The sequence below is a fragment of the Miniopterus natalensis genome, chromosome 18 (genome assembly GCF_054644295.1).
Source record: "Miniopterus natalensis isolate mMinNat1 chromosome 18, mMinNat1.hap1, whole genome shotgun sequence".
NCBI lineage: Eukaryota > Metazoa > Chordata > Mammalia > Chiroptera > Miniopteridae > Miniopterus > Miniopterus natalensis.
This window is the reverse complement of record NC_142098.1, coordinates 40,448,638-40,469,422: the sequence shown is the minus strand read 5'-3', so window position 1 is coordinate 40,469,422 and position 20,785 is coordinate 40,448,638. Positions and strand designations below refer to the sequence as shown.

The window sequence follows — 20,785 nt, the reverse complement described above, 5'->3', positions numbered from 1 at the left end:
TTGGAGTGGAGACACCGGGATTGGCTCAGAACGTTGATGCGAGGCGGTCGCTAGGAGACGCCACGCGTGATTCGACGCGTTGGGTCAATTAGTCCAGGACCAATCCGTGGCCGGGGCGGGAATAACAGGGAGGGGCTTCCTGTCTCCAGTCGGAAGTGCTAGGGGGCGGGTCTGCCAGTCTGTGGACGTCACGGCGCCATGAACATCTTGCCCAAGAAGAGTTGGCACGTCCGGAACAAGGACAATGTCGCCCGCGTGCGACGTGACGAGGCCCAGGCCCGGGAGGAGGAGAAAGAGCGTGAGCGGAGGGTGCTGCTCGCTCAGCAAGAGGTAGGCTCCGAAAGCGGCCGGGCGGTGCTCCTGGACCCAGCGCGCAGGCGCCCCGGAAGTGGGGCGGCGCGCAGGCGCAGTGCGTCCTGCGCGGAATTAGGTGCCCAGCCGAATGCGCCCGAGTGACGGTCACCGCGGAACCTCCCTGGACCTCGTTTCTTCCGCTTCTGTTTTTCGCGAGGCCAGAGCGGTGCCTGGCAGAGTGGGCGCTTATGAATAAAGGAGCCCCTGGGCAGTCCTAGGAAGCTCGGACCACTTTGTAGTTTGCTTGCGCAGTGTATGTATTGAGCGCCTACTGGATGCTCGCCCCGCGGAGCGCTTGACTCGCGACGCCCCTCCGGCACCGTTCGTTGTTAGAGGGGCGCTGTCACTCGGCCCCGTGGTGCAGAGGAGAGAGATGGCTTCAGAGAGGACGCCGCAGTGGAGTGACGGGGCACAAGCCAAGGCCGCTCGGTGGGGGAGCGCTTTGCACTGCCCCGTCCACACACGCGCATCAGACGCTCTCCTCACCTGTTTGGTCTACACCTGGCGGTCAGTCCTTTAGCTAGCTAATCTGGTCCTCGGCACTGGCTGGGAGGTAGTCTGGGCTTTTTAAATTCACATTTCAGTAGAGTGAAAATCGACTGGGGGCCCTGGCTGGGTAGTTCAGTTGTTTTCAGCATTGTCCCCTATATGCCAAGGTTGTGGGTTCGATCCCTTGTCAGGGCACATACAAGCAGCGACCAGTGAATGCATAAATAAGTGGAACAACAAATCAAGGTATCTCTCCCTCTCTAAAACAAGAAACAAACAATAAACAAAAATTCAACTGGGGTAGTGACTTGGAGCCCCGCCTAGAACTTAGATCACCGGTCCCGATACATGTTTTGGCTGCCTTCATAGTTGTCTGTTGTGTCACCGACTGGGAAACCCTCTGGTATGTTGTTTGAAAGGCGCCTTACCAACCCCGGCAGCACCTCATTTCCCCTCTCTACCCCCAGGCTGGTACAGGTGCCTCTTCTGGGTTCCCAGTGTCCCTCCTTCCTTCCTAGCACCATGCAGTTCTCTGTGGCTGATACCAGATTCACGATTCCTTGGATCACAAGGTTCTGAATGTTTTGCCTATAACTTTCTTTTCCCCCAGGCCCGCACAGAATTCCTACGGAAAAAAGCCAGGCATCAGAACTCACTACCTGAGCTCGAAGCAGCAGACACAGGAGCCCCGAGTTCTGGCCCTGTGGACCTGTTTCGGGAGCTGCTGGAGGAAGGGAAAGGGGTGACCAGAAGCAACAAAGAGTACGAGGAAGAAAAGCGCCAGGAGAAAGTAAGCCCCTCTAGCAGGCTTCCTCAGTCTCGGATGTACCTGGGTGGAGGGAGCACTCTGCCCTCAGGCGCCAACAGGAGCTTAGAGAACAGGTGGGGATTAAGTGAGTCTATACCCAGAACAGCTCTCAAGTGCTGGTTACAGCCATCTGGGCCTGCAGGGGCCTAGAAGTGGAAGCTGGAGCCTCCCCCACCCCAACTCTGAGGCTGCAGGTACAGACCCATCAGTTCTTTAACCTGATATCAAGACTCTAGGGGAGGGGTCTGGGAAGGGTGTAGGAGCTTTGTAAAATGTAAATCAGATCCTGTCACTAACCTGCCCTCAGGTGAATTTGCCCTCCCCCTACCTCAATCACTTCTCAGCCTTGCTTGGCTTTTATCAGATTTTTATATCCCCAAAGATGCCTGCCTTTTGAATCCTAAAATAACTCTCCCCCCATGCTTTCTGTTAGAGCCACCACCGCACCCCAGTGCAGACCCCTATGTGTGTTGGCCTCCTGTGTCCCCAGTGTCTGGCAGAGCTGGTTCATGACAGGCCCTCAGTACTTGTTGGATGAATGGCTTCCCAGCCATGGTGTCCGTTGTCACACCCAGGGCTCCCTGAGGGGAGACAAACTTGACAACCTTCCATGTTTCCTGTCCCCCTCAGGAGAGGCAGGAGAAAGCTCTGGGCATCCTGACATACCTGGGCCAGAGTGCAGCAGAAGCCCAGACTCAGCCCCCTTGGTACCAGCTGCCTCCAGATCGAAGGGCCCCCCCACCCGGCCCAGGACCAGATGTGAAGATCAAGAACCGTCTGGACCCTCTGCTGGAGATGCAGAAGCATTTGGGGAAGAAGAGAAGGCACAGTGGTGACCATGGCAGACACAGCAGAAAGGAAGAGGCGTCTGAGAAACAGCGGCCCAAAGAGTGAGGAGGAAGCCCGAGTGGGCGCAGAGGTGGAACTGGGATGGGCTGGCTGGGCAGAGACATGGTTCTCAGTGACCCTGGGGTCCTGACACCCCTTCAGGAACTTGGCAAGGTCAAGCCCATAGCAACACCTTTTAGCTTTTCATATCCATCCTCAAGTTGCAACGGAGGTTTTGGAGATGTGGGAAGGTTCTGCTGCTCGGATGGCTAGTGGGACATACTTGTTTCCAAGATCTGTTTTCACTTCTAATGTGCTGAATGTTAACATAAAACCCACAGACATGGAAGCTCTGCGGGGTCCTGGAGTTTTGAGAGACCAGAGTTTGAGAACCATGGAGTTAAGACGGCAGACCCAAGCATAGAAGAGTAGTACTGACCAGCATCCTCCTACAGAAGGGGAAACTGAAGCCAAGAGAGGCCCAGTGTGTGCTCAGTGCCACACAGCTGATTAACAGCGGGCTTTCTTAATCTGAAGGTGCACCTGATTGTTGAGACTGGGACCAGAAAGGGAGGTGCAGATCTTTGCCCCTGGCCTGAGGCCAGCTTCCTGGTCCCAGGGGCTCCAGGCACCAAGGCCAGGAGCATGTCAGATGCAGGCAGGGGGTCCAGGTGGCAGCTCCCTCTCGGGAGGCTGGGGCCTCCCAGGGCTACCAGCTTTCTAACCTGACTCTTCTTTCCCCAGGTCCCCATCCCTGGACCAGCTTCGAGCTGAACGCCTTCGGAGGGAAGCGGCTGAGCGGGCACGGGCGGAGGCCCTACTGGCCCGGGTCCGAGGGGGGGCACCCCAGGAGGAGCAGCCAGAAGAGACAGATGATCGGCGGAGGCGGTACAACTCCCAGTTCAACCCCCAGCTGGCCCGGCGCCCCCGCTGGCAGGACCCTCCTCTGGCTCACTGACTCCTGAGGGGTATAGGAGAGGCTGCTGCTGCCAGCCGTCATATAAAACTATTTATTCATAAATATTTTCCAAAATGAAAATAGGTTTACCAAAAAATGTCCCTCACTGGAGAGGGGAGGGGGGGCAGCCCTTGCCCCCAGGCCCCCAGGGTGGGGCTGAGAGGAAGAGAAAACCTCCCGGCCCCTCCTTGCTTCCTGGGGGAGGGGGCTGCCCCATGGCCTGGGGCCTCCCCATCTTCCAGGGCAGAGCCCTCACCTGGGCAGGGGATCAGCATGCTGGGGGAGGGGAGGGTGAAGGGAGGGGCCGGTGTCACTGGAGGTCCCGGTCCTCCAGGTAGCGGTACTCAAAGGTGAAGCCTTCCTTCTTCCGCTGGCCCCACTTCTCGTAGTCAAAGTAGATGTAGGTGCCCTGGCCGGGGGAGAAGGCGGTCAGTGAGTGGACGAGGAGGTGCTGGGCCCAATCGATAGACAAAGGGGACTGTTCTTAGGGCCATGGGTGTGCCAGGTGCCAGGCACCAGGCCCTGCATGTGTGCGCCGTCTCACTCCGCCCTGGCCTTGCTCTTCTCAGGTAGGAAAGGTTATCACACCCGCTTTAGTGGAAACTGAGAGAGGTGCAGAGGTCACGTGCCAGAGCTGGGCCGAGGCCCGGGCACGTCTGTGAAGTTCTCGTGCTTCTCAGGATGGCTGTGGCTTTAGAGCACGGCTCAGGTGCCGAGTAGTGACGTGTGCTAGCACTGCATCTTCACCAACCCCTCGAGGCCATGGCCCCGCTAGAAACAGAACAGGCTGTCTACGGGACAGACGTTTATGGTGACAGCGTATGGGGCTTTCTGAAGGAGTGGTGCCTGGAAATACACTAACTTGGCGGATTACTTTGGGCCCAACCAGGAGGGAACGGGAGGTCTGTAGTGTCAGAGAAGGCACAGTGGGAATGGGGCTGGGTTCTGAACGGCTGAAATGCTTCAAAGAACCTGTAAGAACCGAGGGGAGCGGACTGAGTTCTCTGAGGACAAGGACCTTGTTCAGTGCTTGCATCAGGCAGATGACTGGTGGAAAAAGCAATGTGGAACCAACTAAAAGTACTCTGAACAACATACCACACGCCTGTGGCACTGCATGGCACACACCATTAAGTACGTATGTGTGATTAACTTGTTTAATCCTCACAACTGTGTAAGGTGGGTCCTGTCACCCCGTTCTTACAGAAAACAGAAATGGCAACAGGTTTACGTGCCTTGCCAAGGTCACCCAGCTAGAAGTGGGTTCAAACCCAGGTAGTCCTTCGTCCAATCAAACAATTGGAACTGTAGAAGGTCACTTAAAAAAGAACAGCTCCCCTATCATATTTGCCGAGTTCTGAGGACATGCAGGAAGGGGGCTGTCAAGGCCTCTGCTGTGCAGTGTGGTCTTGGGTGGGAGACACCACACACCCCACTGTGCCAGCAGACAGGCACACGGGCTGTGTGGCTGTGGGTGGCTCCTCCAAGGAAGGGACATTTAGGCCAGGATCTACGGGATGACTAGGAGTTGGATAAGTGATGAATGACAAGACAGATCCCAGATGAGCTGGCTAAAAGTGGTGGGGAAGGGGGAAGGGCTTGGGGAGGGGCCTCACCTGCTCAAACTCATCAGTGATGGTCTTGGGCTCCTCATGCCTCTGGAACCACATCATGTACTTGGTGTGGAACCGCCACGACTGCTTCTTCAGGGCCTTGGCTGCCAGGTACTGTGCCTTTGTGCCCTGGGGGAGGAAGGGCACAGCAGGGGATCAGGGGGCCCCCCAAGTGGGAGGGACAAGGGGGACAGGCAGGGCATCAGGGCTGACCCAGGCCCCGCCACAGACTGAGGATGGGCCAGACTCTCCAACTGGAGCTGGGTAGGGGCACAAAACATACCAGTGCCGGTCAGAAGGAAAGTGAGACGGGAGGTGGGAAGTGCTTCCAGAGAAGCTTTGAGAGGAAGAGAAGCTAAGGCATGAGGAGTGCTCAGAGGAGGCAGCCTAGAAAGTTTCCCAGGGGGGATGAGGGCAGAGGTTATTCATGATGCCCGGGTCACACAGAGGCTGCCCCAGTGCTAGTGAGCAGCCTGCAGGGACAGCTAAACAGGACAGGCACTGGAAGTGGGGCAACTCAGCCATTCTGATACCCCTGTGCTCAACTGGGGACAGGGACAGGTTTGGTTTGAGGGGGCCCAGGACTGGGGGATGGGGAGGGGTGCGGTCCCGGTGGCCGCAGTGGGGCACCCACCTCACCCCTCCAGCCCGAGGGGGGACGGCGGCGGTGGCGGCGAAGCCGGGGGGCCCGAGGCTGCCCCGGGGGCCCTGCTGTACCTCCAGATAGTAGAAGATGAAGAAGAGCGTCTCAGTGGACAGGCGCTGGTAGAACTCCACGGTGTCCGAGTGTGGGGGTGGCATCTGGTGGTGGTAGGGGGGCGTCGGGCAGGGGTTCCGGGGGAGGTACTGTCTGTGGGGGACCGGGTTTGTTAGTGCCAGTGCCAGTGCCTGCCGCCCCTCCTGTATCAAGGGTGGCGGAAGGCCACCCCCTGGCCTGGCCTCGGTCTCCCTGTCTCCCCACCACTCATGGATCAGTGGGAGCATCTTGGTCACCTGATCATCCCAACATTGAACCCCTCAGTCCCCACCTACTGTGGAGAGCCCCAAGTCAGGTGCCCAGCAAGCTTTATATAGTCTCAAGACCGGGGAACCAGATCTCCACTGCAGCCTCTTCCCTAGACTCTGGTCCCCCTCCCTGCAGCCCCTCACCTGATCCGCTCAGAGTCTGAGGGGTGGGGCATATGGTGCCAGGCAGCCTCTTCCATGGCCTGCTGGTAGAGCTGCTCCTTGGTGAGGGGCACAGGCCCCAGTGGACACACCCCCAGGGACAACGGTATGTTCACTTCCGAAAGCTGTAGGGGCGGCTGTGCTGAGGCTGGAGGAGCTGCTGTGCTGCTCAGGATGATGTCTGTAGGGACAGGCAAGGGCAGGCCCTTGGATGAGATTGGGTGGGGCACCCTTCCTCCCTAAGCTACCCCCACTGCACCTGGACCCTCACCTCGCTCAGTCAGGTGCAGCGTTGGCACTGGGTCCTCAATTGCGGAGCTGAGAGCTGCCCGTTCTGCCATGGACTTCAGGGAGCTCAGGGGCTCAGGGGCCTGGGGAGGGAAAAAGTGCCTCAGGCCCTGGGACAGAGGGATTCAGAGGCCCAGCACCCTCACCTGCTCTGGGGGAGGGCAGTAAAACCCAGGCTGTTGGTGTAAGACTGTTCACCATGGCTCCTAACTGGGGGGAATGACACAGAAGCACCTAAGAGTAGGGTGTGCCTGGTAAGTGTGGGGCTTGCCAGGTAGGAGAGTACCTGTGCAGATGTCACAGACACAATATTCAGGATGGGGCAGGCAGAGGACAAACCACCTGCCACTGCATGGGCAACACCACTCCTATCAACTCCAGGAGCCACTTCTGCCAGCACATCCCTCCACACCCACAGCCCACCTGTCCTCGCCCACCAGACCTTCATAGTACCCTCTCCATCCTGTCTTCCCTGGGCGCATGGGGACCTCTCCACCATGTGTTTCTGTCCTTTCACCACTCAAAACTTTCCCAAGTCTCCCACCACTCACCCCAGCACTCGTTCCCTTTTGGGAACCTCACAGCTGCTGACCCTGCTCCAGAAACATGAACACACGCGAACTTCCTGTCTTTTGTACCTCTCAGTGTGAGTGCTCACTCTGGGCCGAGCTTCCAAGAGAGGGCTACTAGCCCCCAAGCAATGTCTCACATGATGACAGGTGAAGGGAGGAAGAGAGGGCAATGCGGACTTGGACCTAGTCAGGCACTTGCACTGCCCCGTGGAACCAGGTTTAATATTCAGGGCCCAGAAAGCCCATGTCCTGCTGATGCCATTTTAGACCCTGGACATCAGGACCCCCTGCCCTCTCTGGTGACACCCCATCATCCTGCCCATCAGCCAGCCTGTACCCCCTTCTGCAGAGGGTATGCCCCTTTCTTCCTCTCTCTGCTGAATCCCGACACCAGCCCACCTAGAAGTCCAGCACAGACACCCACTTCTTCCTCCATCAGCATTTCCTGCCACTGTGACCCCACCTGCCCTATTTGGGTCCCCCACTTAGATACAACCCCCAAGAGGCCTTGCAGGGCCATCTCCACAGGTTAAACCAGATATACCACATGGGTCCAGAGCACCCTTGGCGCACCTGGACATTCCCAGTCCAGAAGGCTCTGCTCTCTGCACAGAAGGTGGGAACTGGGTGCAATCACTAGGCACAAACTGGCCCTGAGCAGACATCACCAAGCCTTTTCTCAACTTAGATGACTTCTTCAAGGGGACAGGAGGGCAGTGAGCTGGGCAGTGGTTTGTATGAACAAAGTACAATGCGTCTTAGGAAAATGGAAACATAGAACTAGAGGGAGAGGTGGCAGTGGGCACCCAGAGAGCAGACAGCAGGTGAGCAAGGACCACCAGGAGCCAGGGGAAGGCCCAGGGAAGGAGACAGCTGGGGTATGATGGAGAGACTCAGAGACAAGGTGAGGGTGTGGGCGGCAGGGAAAGACCAGAAAGAAAGCCAGTGACAAGAGTGTGAGGAGTGGAGGTGGGGGGAAGGAGGGTGAGTGAAGGTCTGGGGCAAGGCTGGCAGGGGCAGGACACACAGGCTCTACACCCACCTTGATCTCTGGGGCGGCACTGAACTGCGGGGGTCCGTTGAGGAGGGTGCCAGCTGCCTTGGCATCACTGAAGTTGGGTGTCGGGGAACTGGGAGGGTTCACAGGAAGTGGCACCAGAAGGCTGGGTCCCCCAGCGTTGTTCCCTGAGCCTGGGGCCACACCCCCAGCACCTGCTGGGGCAGCTGTACTGGGTTCCTTCCTGGAAAGGGGACAAGAGTGGGCTCATAAGAGTGTCCTCAAGGGTGAGATGGACAGGAAGGGTGATAAAGGGAAGGGGTCAAAACAGAGAGAAGGCCAGCAGACAGGATCCACAAGGGACACAGATGGGAGGGAAGGACTCTGGGCAAAAAAAGAGCTGTGAGGTGGGAAAGAGGACTCCGGATGCTCCAAGGAACCTAGCTGAAATTTACTAGGAAACAGGTCAGCCTTCTGGAATAGTCCATGGAGGAAGGTGTGAGAGCGATGTTCCAAACACAAAACAGGATGCCTCAGCAGGTGCCCTCCCCTTGGGAGCCCACCCAGAGCCAGGACTGAGGTGTCTGGGAGCAGGCCTTTCCTAGGTCCCAACCATGAGAGTAAGCTCTCTTGTGGGTCATTGTTCCGGGCATCGGGGACCCAGTAGGGGGTGGTCTGGGACTGGAAGGAGGGCTTTGGGGTCTTTTACTCTGAAAAGCAGACATGGAGCCCTTCATGGAGTCAGGGGACCCTGGGGCAGGGAACAGAAAATGGGGGGCGGGGGCCAAACAAGAGCTCTTCTGGGAAAGTGGAAGTCAGAGTGCCCAAGGGGGTGTGTGGGGCTGAGAACAACCCCAATCAGATGAGGGATGCTGTACACTGCAAAGGGCACAGCGTCCTAGATGGAAAGAGGTGGAATACAGCTCATGGGGGAGTCCCACTCAGCAGGGCAGGGCCTGTCTGCGTGACTGGCCAGAGAGGGGTTCCCTGTGACTGTGTGTGCCAGACACAGCCTGTCCCCAACCCTGTGGAGGCCAGACACTCACGAGGTGCTGGTGGGTGGGTTGTGGGGGCCAGATGGGGGGCCCAGAGCCTGGCTGCTGGCGTTGCTGCCCCCACTGCTGCTGAGAGCCACCTCTGCTGGGCTGTCTGCCACGACTGAGCTGTAACCTGGGGAAAGGAAGAGGAGATGAAAGGGGCCACCAATGGCTACCCCAGGACCCCCTGCCCCCCAGTTGCCCCTCCACTTACTGGTGGCACCGTTTTGTTTGCCGGCACCTCCACCTCCACTGCTGTTACTGCTGCTGCTGCCTCCCCCACCTCCCCCACCGGGCTGGACGCTGGGGGGCCGGGGCTGGGTGGCGCTAGGCCCGCTGGAGGCTGGTGGGGCCACAGCCTGGGCATAGGGGGCTGGGGTGCCCGAGTTGTGGCTGGGAGCTGGGCTGGCCTTGGGACCCAGGGCACTTGGAGGTGCTGCTGGGGCGGGGGCCCCATTGTTGCCAGGGGTGGTGCTCAGGGCAGAGGTGGCAGGTGGGGGGCCGGGTGGGTAGCTGGGAGGCACAGCTGGGGATTGAGGGTGCTGGCTGCTGTGGACTGGCTTGGAGCCGTTTTTGGCTGGAGACTGCAGGTGGGAGAGAGAAGAAGGTCAGGACCCAGAGGGCTAGCAGGGATGCCGAGCCTCCTGTACACCCTTCCTGGGGCCCAGCTGACTTCACCCTCATGGCTTCAATCGCCACCTTCATGCTTAAAACACTGATGCACCCCTAACCCAACCCAGTGTTTCCCATCCTGCCTGAACAAGTCCCCACAATGTCCCCTCAGCCAGAGGGATCTGACACACAGCTGAGGTTTCAGCAGGAGAAACCCTATGTCCACAACAGGGGTGTAGTGGGAACCCCTAAATAGCTTCAGTCTGAGGTTAGATGGAATCAGCCCAGAGTCCAAAAGAAAAAAGAAAGCTGAACACTAGACAATAATTCCAAACATCACATAAAGGGTCACTAAAGCATGGTGGGTGTTAATGAGCAACACCCCAGAAAGCAGGCCAGTAACATGCCCACAGCACCCGAGGTGGAGCTGCTGGAAGAAAATCCTCTTGGCCACCTTGGTCTGCCATCCTGATGCCCCACAGGCACCTCGGGCTCACCCACTTCAAGCGGGACTCATGGCTGACTCTTGCCTGGCACCGCGCCTGCTCACCAGGGTCCCACACCAGCCTCACCACCTCCCACCTCAGGGGCCCAGGGACCAGCCCTTTCATCAGCCCATAGAGGGCCTTCAGGTCTGCTCCACACCTGCCTAAAGATAACACCTTAAGCAGCATTTCCCGAGGTGTGCTCCCGTCCTGAGAGGTGCTAATGATTCACAAGGTTCACAAGGGGGAAGAAGAAATTCTAATAAGCGCTACACCTCTGGGAAACTCACAAGATCCATCACAGTGCAGCCAAAGACCGAGAACCTCCCAAAGAAAGGAAACCTGCCTGACTTGACCTAGCATGTCTCAGGCTGGTTGGGCCCTTTCGGAGCGGCACACAGGGTCTGACCCTCAGCCTGACCATCCTAGGCCCTGCGCTCACAGCCAGCCCCACACACCTGGCCAGGCTCACCTTATGACACGTTTGGCTTTCACTGACGACTCGCCTGTGTTACCTGCCACTACACCTCGCCCAGGAATGTCCACCTTTCCCCACTGGGCAAGCTCGTCTTCCTCTAACACCCAGGGCAGATATGCCCCTCCAGAACAGCTTCTGACCACCTAGGCTAGGGGCGGTGCCCTGGGCCACAGCACTGATCTGCCTGCCCCTCAGGCCTCCCTCAGGGCTGCCTGTTCCTGAAGCCCTGCACTGTAGCCATACTCAGGCCTCAGTACACCTTTGGGAACTAAAGAATGAGCAAGTGACATGCCCATCAGACCCACCTGGCTGACTTCACTATCTGTCGAGCGTCCCCTCTTCTTGTCATCTTCAGAGTTTTCCTGGGGTGGGAGAGGCACAATCAGAAACCTATGTGACCTCTAGGGCCCAGACCCTGGAGGCTGAGGTCCTCACTTCCCCCATCACCCTCCCACAGGCCGTTTCTGAGACCTAGCCTCCATGTCCTCGGGCTGGGACCCTGGGCCTCACCGTGGTGCAGTTGGCCGGGCTAGGTGGGATGGGCGAGCTGGAGGTGGTAGAGGTGGGTGTGCTGCTTGACTGGTTGAAGATCTCATCCTCCATGTGACTGTGGCTGGGGGGGGAGGTGGCGACCAGCGCCTGTGCTGTTGGGGCAGGGGAGGGGCGTACTGAGCTGGCTGGGATGCCCTCCTGCCCAGCCCCCACCGCCCTGCACACGCAGGTCACCCCTGGGCCTCACGAATGTCCTCGAGGTCCAGGTCGTCATAGAGGAACTCATTCTCCTCAAAGTCGGGGTCCTGGGAGGAGTCGACGTAGTACTCCACATCGTCCTTGATCTTGCGGATGGCGTCCACCAGGATGGAGTCATTGTCCAGCATGCGCAGAATGGTCTCCAGCATGCGCACGTGGTAGCGGTGCTTCTCGATGTGCCGCTTTAGGCCCTCAATCCGGTCCTGCTTCTGCTGGCGAGCCCAGGGCCAGGCTCAGGGGCTGCAGGGCGCCGCCCGACCCTCCTGCCCCACAGAACCCATCCTCAGTCCCCGACCCCCTGCACACCAGAGGCTCCACTCAGGGCCCTCCCGGTGGGGACAGTGTGGAGTCTGCCCGCCCTGACCACTCAGGGATCCCACAGCTGCCCTAGATGTCCCAGCAAACCTGGAGAGGACTCAGGGATCCCTGTGCCTCCCAACCCCTTGGCCTCCCCCCCATGTGCCTCCTGTGACTGCCTCGACCTCCTACCTCTGTTGAGCCCCCTGGTGGCTCGACTACCTTCTGGGATACAGAAACACACACTCACCCCCTGTCTAGCTCTGAAAATAATAATGGTGACCTCAAGGGAGTTTGCAGTTTACAATCATCACAGCCCTCATCATGGCCATGCCCCCCACCCTAGCTGTGTCTCCCTAAGGAGCCCAGATTCTGAAGCCTGGCTCCTAGTCACTTCAGGTACCTACTCCTCTCAAGGCCCCAATTCCCTTTAGGATGTGACACCTCAGGCCCAGTTTTAACCCCACGCATCACTCAACAACAGGGACCTGTTCTGAGAAATGTGTCGTCAGGAAACTTTGCTGTTGTGTGACCATCACAGAGGCATTTGCCTAGACCAGGAATGTATGACCTACTACACATCCAGGCTGCCTGGTACAGCCTAGTGCCCCAAGGCGAGCAACTGTACAGCACATCGCTGTACTAAGTACTATACCAACTGTAACACCACGAAGACATTCGTGTACCTAAACATATCCAGAAAACAATCAAGTGTGCGTGTGCGTGTGTGTGCATGTATTGGAGGTGCAGGGGGAGCGCTGTGGATGGAGGCAGGTAGATATTAGAACGGAAGGAGGAAAAGACGGGGAAAGAAGGAATCTAAAGACCCAGAGAGACAAAGCTGGAGATGAGAAACAATATAAAGGAAGAAAAAGAACCAGGAGCAAAGGGAAGTGTGTATACACAAGTGTGTGCCTGCGTGTGCAGGTGCAGGCAGGGGACAGGCTCCCGGGAGCCCCTCCTCCCGAGCCCACTCCCCACACAGGGCAGGAAAACAGCATGCTCATTTAAACCACCTGGCTCAGGCAGTAAGTTCAACATTGAAGTCAGATCCAGCCTTTCCTTTAAATATCACAGCAAACTTTTTGCTTATAACCCATTACAATCTCACGGGACCACCATCTTTTACAGTCTGTCATCAACCAAACATTACTCAGCAGGTGACTCTATATCCCCTTCAAGCCGGGTTCCCAGAGCCCTCAGGCTCAGGCGCCCATTTCTGGCATACCTCCCTCTCCCCAGGCCATCCCCCTGAGTGCCAGTTTCCTGAGGACCCAACTCTGTTCCCTGTATTTCCTGTGCCAACAAGTACATGGTGTGCAGCCTTGTGAACTCACAATCTACAGCCTACAACCTACTCAAAACCTGCTGCATTTTGGGGATTGGAGTACCGAACATCTGGCTTTGTCCCAGACCTCACTTCTCCTCCGGCCAAATGAACTGTTTTTTCAGGTCCCGCCTTATCTGTACCCACTGTCCTCTTCTTAGGACCAGGGGCCCTCTAAGTGCTATGAGGCCACAGCTTCAGCTGCTGGACCTCCCTCCCTGGGTGTCCACTGGGTCTCACACGTACTCTGTGAGCTGGAAGAACTCTGCACCTTCTCCTGAAACTGCTCCTTCTCCTTGACGTCCCCACCATTCACCTAGACAGGACCCAAGACTGCCTCACCTCCTCCCTGCACCAGCCCAAGTCAGCTGTGTCCTCCAACCCCGCCACTGGACCCCTGAGCCCACCAGCCAGCCCACCTGACCCTATGGGTGCTGGCCCCACTCACATCCTTGTCGCCCTTCTTCTTGCGTGTCTGCACTGACAGTGACTCCACTTCGCTCTCAAACTGGTCCACCTGCATGTTTAGGGTGTCGATTGTGTTCTAGGGAATAAGGAAGGAAAGGCAGAGGGTCAGCCAGCATCCCCTTAGATGCCAGGGTGTCAGGGCCCCAAGGTTACCTCCCCTTCTCTGCCCGACTCACCGTGAGCCACTGGCCAACCTCCTCCTTCTCCTTCTGGGCGGGGTCCACCTTCTGCGCCAGGCCCAGGCCCTCCTTGCTGTAGGCTTTGGTTTTGGTCTCTCGCTCCACAACTTTGAACCGTTCCATTTGCTGTGGAGAGTGCAGTTGGCAAAGGGCTTCCAGCCTGATGCCTGTCCCCTTCCTTTGGTGCAGAGGCCTTATCTTTTCAGGACCTCTGGGGGCCCTCCCACCTCTCAGATGCCAGGCCCTGGGCTCCTACCGTCTCAATGAGTTTGCGGTTGTCTATGAGCTGCCTCTTGTCCTTGATCTCGTTGGACGCTACCCATGTCTTGATCTGGTCCCTCAGCCGCTGAAGGGAAAAGCAAGACAGTCAGACTGCCTCAGGTCCCAGGCACTGAGGCCTCCAGCCCTCCTCTCCCTGGGACCCAATAGTCCACTCTCCCCATCCTGCCACCCTCAGGACACAGGTGTCCAGGCCCCCAGCCCCTCACTTGAAGCTTCTTAATCTCCTTCTTTAGGTCAGCCTCATACTTTTCTTTCTGGTTCGCGTTGGCTGCATTGTGGAGCTGAGGGTGGAGAGAATGCACATCAGTGTGGGACTGGCTGCCCTAGTGCCCGTTTGTGTGTGCTGAGGACTCTGGGGACACCCCACAATCCATCTACAGGCTGCTTCCCTGAGGTCCTCAGCATCCCCTCTCCCTGGTCTACACCAGACACCCTGAACCTCCTCCCTGGAGACCCAGTTTCTTAGGGTCCAGACCCTGTACCTTCTGCCAAATGTCTTCAAACTGCTCAACGCCCTCGGACACCTTCTTGAGGCAGCGATCAATCTCACCTGGCCAGGAAGGAAGGAAGGCAGTGAGCACCTGCCGAGGCAGCTGGCACCCAAAGAGGAGTTCTGAGGGCACATGGCACAGGCAGTGGGCAGTCACCAAGTACCTTGGAGTTTTCGCTTGTCCGCCATCTTCCCTGCCCTACAGACGCACTCTCTTCATACTCTCTTGGAGACGGACGCTGCTGGGAGAGATGGGGAAGGAATGCACATTCATTCTCTGGCTGGTGCAAACACAGAGACAAGAAAGAGGCTGGGAAGAGGTGGGTGCACAGGATGGTACAGGGAAGATGCATCTACTCTGATGACAAGGACCTGGCCCTTGATTGCTGCCTTGATTGCCCAGCACTGGGTCTGGCTAACAACACTCTGGAACTTTGTTGAAATGAGAAAATAGATACACTTTTTGTGTACGTCTGACCTAGGAAATGGAAAATTCCTAGAGCATGGGGCACTCAAAAAAGGATTAATCAGAGCAGGAGAAAGCCATGCAGCACACAACTGACTGCTAGGGACGAAGGTACGAGACGTGGAGACCTCACTTTCTATCGAGGGGTAGAGGATACAGGTGACTAGATCCTAACACCTAAGAGGCTACTCTCAGCCAAGTAAGGAGACAAAAAATAGGTGCACCTCCCAAAGAAGGGTCTGATATTGGGGGTGTGTGAACTGTAAGGGACAGAGAGGAGGTAGGGGATAGAAATGCCTATAAGTTTGAAGAGCTAAACCCACCCAAACTGACAGGGCTGGGTCCCAAGTAGAGAGAGCCTTAGAACGTGAAAAAGTTTATCCCGGAGCAAACCCTGAAATCAAAGGAAATAATACCCCAAACCCAAAGGGGTGGATACCAAGAAGGGCTGGATGTCTGGGGGCAGGTGGCATGACTCGAGAGGCTGGGAGGAGAAAACTCTTCAGAAGACGAGTTTCAGAAGGTGAAAGGGGACCTTCGCTGAGAGGAGCTATCTGCACGTACGAAGGAGTTACATATCAGAGCACCGGTAATGTAGACTCGGAAACACAAACCGTCAGGGCAAGCACCCAGCACTCAAAGAGGGGCATCTTCACCCTAAGGGAGTTACAGGTGACCAAGAGGGAACTGAGGTCCCAAGAGAGTCACCAGGAGCTTTTGCCTGGGGGAGGGGGAGCTACACCTTTGGGCCGACATAAAGACCAGGGGAGATCAGGATCTCTAAAAGGGAGGGTTATGCGAGGTTGCCCCCCAGAGAGGGGGCCTCTACCAGAGAGCAGGCTTTGACCAGGACGGAGGCCCATAAAGACAGGGCAGGTCCCTCAACCTCAAAGAGGCTGCACTGGTCCTTCCACAGGGACCCACTCTGCATGGTGGTAGGTGGGTGTGGCAAATCTCTTCTGCAACAAGCCAAGCAAGAAAACTGGCAACACTCGCAGCCCAGGGCCAGCTGACATGCCAAGGTGAGGCCCAAGCCTGGCCCAAGGGAAATACCAGCTCCAGGAAGGCGAAGCAGCCAGAAAAAGGACCCAGGAGATAGTTGAAGAGAGGAGACTCAACATAAGAAGTATATATGAGGGCCCAGACCCCAACACTGAGGTTGCAGGGATGAGTCTTAGCTCTAACACCCTGATCCAGAAAAGCCTCTTGCTGCCTGGGGGTGGGATGAGGGGACAGGAATGTCACACAAGAGTATGTGCTCCCTACCTCCGCCCCAAGGGACAGGACCCCGTTTATGCCCCTAAACAAGGCACTGCACTACTTCATGAGGGGGTGCCTTCTCCAAGTCCCCAGGCTGAGGGGTTGGGATGGCTGGCCCAGGGGAATTGATCCCCCCCAGAGAGGGGGACAGCCTGTAGCAGCAAGAAGTCCTGAAGGAGTCAGAAGGTGCCAGGGGAATAAGAGTCCTAGCCCAGGGAGGTGATGTTTCAGAGAGAACCTCAAAGTGGCATAGCTGAGACCCACACAGGACATTGCGTGATGTAGAAGGCAGTGCCTCCAGAGAAGGGAAGGCACCACAGGCTCAGGATACCTGTGCTCAGGATGCCTGCTCCCAGACAGCAAGGGGTCTCAAACAGCGCCAAGGAACCTGGGAAGCTTGGCCCAGGAGACTTAACCAAAGGGAGTCCTTTGTCCAAGAGGACACACACCACAATTAAGGAGCCTACACCGAGGGTGGGTGGGCGAGCCGTGCGCCAGACCCCAAGAGCCAACACTCACGAAACAAAGGGCCCAAACTAAGAGTGCCCAAAACTTCACCAGGGGAGTGGGGGTGACACTACCACACCAAGGCCTGAGAGGAGTAGGGCAGGAGGAGAAGGCTGAGTCCTGGGACTAACACCAAGCGGTCCCTCCCTGAGGGCTCCAGCCTCCTGGGGAGTAATGTTGGGAGGCTGCTGCGCTGCCACACAGGACCCGAGCCTCTGCACCGTAGGTAGGTGTGTTAGGTCCTGGGGATCCCACCTGAGAAAGGGTACACCAGAGGAATCTTTAGTCCTAAGGAAAGTGACAACAGACAGTGGGGTCTCCCCCTCCAGTCTCAGGCACCTTCCACCCCACAGCAAGGAACCTGTGCCTCAGGATAGAGGGCAGGAGCATCAGTCCCCTGTGGAGACATCATGGCAGGGCAGAAGCACTAGCCCTGGGCACCTACACCTGAGAGGGTCCTTAGCCCCACAGCAGGGACAGGCACAGAGGGGCCAATACCAAGGAAGACAGGGAGCCGACCCCTGGGGGAGGCAACTCCATAAAGATTCCTTACTCTGGAGAAAGAGCACAGCCTAGCCCCAAAAGCCCACACCTCACAGCTCCAGGGAGCCTTATCCTCCTGGGGCTCCAGCAGCATGGCTGTGGGTGAGTGTGAACCCCGCCTCTGGGGCTGCTGACACCAAGAGGGGCTCCTCATAGCCGGGAAGCTTACACGCCCACAGCCAGGGGCTTTACAAGAGCACAGAGGGGGGATCCTTGCGTCCGGGAAAGACTACACCCCAAGGGAAGGACTGATGTGAACCGGGTTACGAGCCTGAGACCCGGGGAAATGACAACCTACATGGCGAGGGCAGGGGAGGAAGGTGTCAGAAAACCGGGACCAAAAGGGCCGAAGCACTAACTACCCTTGGCGGAGGTGACAGCCCCTGAACCGAGGGGCAGGTACTAGACTTAGAAGAAGGGGCGCTTGCCCCGCCCACACTGGGAGGTCGTTAACCACACCGAGAAAGTGGGAGTTTAAGGGGTGTCACCAAGACGGGGCCAGGCAGGTACCTGAGACCAAAGGTAGCTAAGCGGCCACACCATACCCACCCCGAGGTGCGAGTGACAGCAGGAGCCCGCCCCTGAAGCCCAGGGTCTGGATCCAGCCGCAAAGCCAGGGGCAGACACCCAGACCACAGGGTGGGCGCCGAGGCCGGTGGGCGACACGGGGCCAGCCCTGCCTCCCCAGCCTGAGGCTTCGGGGCTTTTCACTAGGACGGGAGCACTACATGCAAACTGGTGGAGACTCGCCGAGGCGCCAACTGTGAGCGGCGTCCCCAGTCCAGGGGGCTCATCCCCGCCCCGTCTCCGAGGAGCAGCCGCGGCACCCGCGCTGGGCGCATGTCGCGGGGCGCCCGCCCGCGGTCCCTGTCCTGGGGGCTCGCAGCCCCTCACCCGGGGGAAGGCGGCACCCCGCCCAGAAGGGGCTCCGGTCAGGGGCCTGCACCTGAGCCCCCGGCGCCCGCAGCCACACGGCGACGCGCAAGGGCGGCACCTCGCCCCGCGGCTCACACCCCACACCCCGCGGGGCCGACGCGGACGCCACGCGCGGCCGGGGTCGCGGGCGGACTGCGGGCGACACCGAGGGGCGCGGAGGAGGGAGCGGCGGGAGGAGGGGCGCGCACGGCCCGGACGGCGGACGCTGGGGCCGCGCTGCCCCGAGCCCGCGCTGCGCTGGGCACCCGGGGGCCGAGCGGAGGCGGGGGCGGCCATGTCGCGACAGGAGGCGGTGTCGCAGGGGCGGGGGAGGCGGGGAAGGCGGTCGACGGCGCCGGGGGGAGGAGGGGAAGGGGTCCGGCCCAGTCGAGCCTGACGCTCTCACCACAGGAGCTGGCGCCGCCGCTGAGGAGCGTATCGCGATAGGCGGGGGAGGCGAGCGCCCGCCGCCTTTTTCTCGCGCCCCGGGCCCGGGCGCTATCGCGATAGCGGCGCGGAGCGGAAGTGGGGTGGGGGAAAGTGGGCCCGGGGTTGTTCTGACGACGGGGTCGGGGCTCAAGGGAGGCCGCGGCGTCTGCCGATGGCTCCGCGGAAGCTGACGGGCCCGGTCCAAGATGGCGGCGGCGGAGGAGACCTCCCTCCTCTCTTCTCGTCTCTGGCGCCGACCCGCCCCCAAGCCCCGAATATAGGCCTGCCATTGCTCCCGCTGCACGTCGCTCTTGCCCTTCGGGCGCGTCCTACTGGTCATTGTCAGTGATGCGGCCGGCCCCCTCTCGCCGATTGGGCAATTTTTCCAAGGCGCGGCGTTCGATTGGCCTCTCGCGCAGGCTGCTAGGATTGGCTCAGGTTTGCTCCCCGTTCCTCCTCCTCCCGCCTCAAGGCACAACACGCCAGCGCGAGGGCCCGTACGTCAATCAAGGAGCCTGTGTTGTGCTGATTGGATACACCCGCCCCCCTCTCCTAAACCAATTGGCAGGGGGGAGGAGCTAGGCTTATCAGGGGAGGGAAGTCGTCCGTCAAGTTTAGAGCCATTTTTAATTGGTTGGGAGGGAATATTCTATCCTGAAGCCATTGGCTGGTCCTGGGAGTGGGTAGGGAAAGCGGAGGAAGGCGTGCAGAGTGGGAGTTAAAGACCGCGTACCTAATGGACTACGGACAGGTGCCTGCGAAGCTGAAGTCATCTGCCAATCAAAACATCTCCCTGGCCAGGCGGAGGAGCCGCGCCAGAGGGCCCACCCCTTCCCCCTCGTTGGCTCTGACTGCTATCACTCATGCCAAGCGTCCAATAGGGTAGCGAGTGGGCAGCGCCCGCGCTTACAGCCCGTGCGGCCCGGCGCAGCGGGCAGCCGGCCTGGGAACGGGGCGCACCCTTCTGCATCCCTAGCGCGCGGCCGGGGAGGCCCGGAGTGCTTGTCCCGCCTCCGAGGGCAACGCGGCTGCGGGCCGGTAACTACATCCTCGGGTCCTCGTCGTTGGGACGCTGCGGAAGGGACAGGCGAGCTGACGTCTGCCCTCCCGCGGTTGCCCCCTGACGGCTTCTGGTCCTTAAGATCTCAGCTCCGGGATCTCATGGGAGGAGAACTCCCCGGGCATCCCGAGCGGAGCGCCCAGGTGGGCGCTGTTCCCTGCAGCTGGCGCTCGCACCTTCGTAATTACTCAACTCTCTCCTGACGGAGTTTGCATCCGCGGGAGGCCCTGAGTGACCCTTTGCTGAACGGGTGAGTGAGTGGGAGGGGTGACTGGTTGAGACTCGCTAGGCACCGGTGTTTTCCTTGACGCCCATCAATACTGGAAGCCAGATCAGCTGTCTTCTGTAGGTGGAGGAAAGTCAGGTAAGTGCAGGTGAGAACTGATCAGAATCACCAGTGACGAGGGAGGAAAGCATGCTTGCAAAAGAGGAACGTGCTTAGGTCCACTCAGCCCCGGAGATTTGTACTTTTACACACTTCCCAGGGGAGCACTGTGCTCGTTAGAGCTGTAGTTTTGATGTAGAGCTTTGCTATTTAAAGCCTGGGCCCTAGCCCCGGCTGGGCAGCTGTCGTTAGAGCGTAATCATGATACACCAGCGTTCCGGGTTTGAACCCGGGTCAGGACACACACAAGAAATCAAGTAATGAATGCATAAGTAGAACAGCAAGTCCATGTTTCTCTCTCTCCCCCTTCCTCTCTCTCTAAAAAGCAAATCAATCCATCAATAAAAATTAAAAAACAGAAAACAGAGGGTGGTCCTAGATGAGGCAGTGCCTCTCCGACTTCCTAGGAATCATTTGAGGGTTGGTTAAAATGCAGATTCTGACCCAGGAGTCCCAGATTATGCTTTTCTAACAAGTTCCCAGGTGACCAGAGGGTCCACAGTTTGTACCTTGAGTAGCAAAGATCGAGAACATTGGTTCTCAAACTTGGCTACAAATAGAATCACCAGAGTGGCTTTATTTTTATTATTTTTTTAATCCTTAACCAAGGATATTTCTTCCATTGTTTTTCAGAGAAAGTGGGAGGGAGAGAGAAACATCAACGTGAGACACATCGATTGGTTGCCTCCCGCACACGCCCCAGCCAGGGATCGAGCCTGCAACTGAAGTGCGTGCCCTTGA

At 58.3% G+C, this 20,785-nt stretch overlaps 2 protein-coding genes across 5 annotated transcripts; one reads left to right on the top strand and one right to left on the bottom strand.

Moving 5' to 3' along the window:
* Positions 1–90: 90 nt before the first annotated feature.
* LENG1 (leukocyte receptor cluster member 1) lies at positions 91–3,518 on the top strand. Its single transcript, XM_016217235.2, has 4 exons — positions 91–330; positions 1,454–1,633; positions 2,282–2,541; positions 3,224–3,518. Exons 1-4 carry the CDS (start codon positions 199–201, stop codon positions 3,435–3,437), a joined length of 786 nt encoding a protein of 261 aa, XP_016072721.2. The 5' UTR covers positions 91–198; the 3' UTR covers positions 3,438–3,518.
* CNOT3 (CCR4-NOT transcription complex subunit 3) lies at positions 3,476–18,810 on the bottom strand. Of its 4 annotated transcripts, none has more exons than XM_087826920.1 (18): positions 18,577–18,810; positions 14,644–14,721; positions 14,472–14,539; positions 14,196–14,270; positions 13,964–14,053; positions 13,705–13,833; positions 13,509–13,604; positions 11,426–11,648; positions 11,197–11,330; positions 10,992–11,048; positions 9,326–9,695; positions 9,121–9,244; positions 8,120–8,318; positions 6,489–6,588; positions 6,200–6,398; positions 5,768–5,900; positions 5,054–5,179; positions 3,476–3,846 (listed from the first exon to the last, which is right to left on the bottom strand). In XM_087826920.1, exons 2-18 carry the CDS (start codon positions 14,666–14,668, stop codon positions 3,748–3,750), a joined length of 2,247 nt encoding a protein of 748 aa, XP_087683046.1. In that variant the 5' UTR covers positions 14,669–14,721; positions 18,577–18,810; the 3' UTR covers positions 3,476–3,747. The 4 variants fall into 4 exon arrangements, with proteins under 4 accessions (XP_087683046.1, XP_087683045.1, XP_087683048.1 ...); XM_087826919.1 differs by having other exon boundaries at positions 14,644–14,718; XM_087826922.1 differs by having other exon boundaries at positions 11,426–11,645; positions 14,644–14,718.
* Positions 18,811–20,785: the final 1,975 nt, after the last annotated feature.

Excerpts from the sequence above, each read along its gene's own strand:
- LENG1 (XM_016217235.2), top strand. The coding sequence starts at position 199 with ATGAACATCTTGCCCAAGAAGAGTTGGCACGTCCGGAACAAGGACAAT. Across the intron at positions 331-1,453 it reads TGCTGCTCGCTCAGCAAGAG|GCCCGCACAGAATTCCTACG; the intron begins GTAGGCTCCGAA and ends CTTTTCCCCCAG. Across the intron at positions 2,542-3,223 it reads GAGAAACAGCGGCCCAAAGA|GTCCCCATCCCTGGACCAGC; the intron begins GTGAGGAGGAAG and ends TTCTTTCCCCAG.
- CNOT3 (XM_087826920.1), bottom strand. The coding sequence starts at position 14,668 with ATGGCGGACAAGCGAAAACTCCAAG. Across the intron at positions 13,834-13,963 it reads ACCGCAAACTCATTGAGACG|CAAATGGAACGGTTCAAAGT; the intron begins GTAGGAGCCCAG and ends CACTCTCCACAG. Across the intron at positions 5,901-6,199 it reads TCAGACTCTGAGCGGATCAG|ACAGTACCTCCCCCGGAACC; the intron begins GTGAGGGGCTGC and ends GGTCCCCCACAG.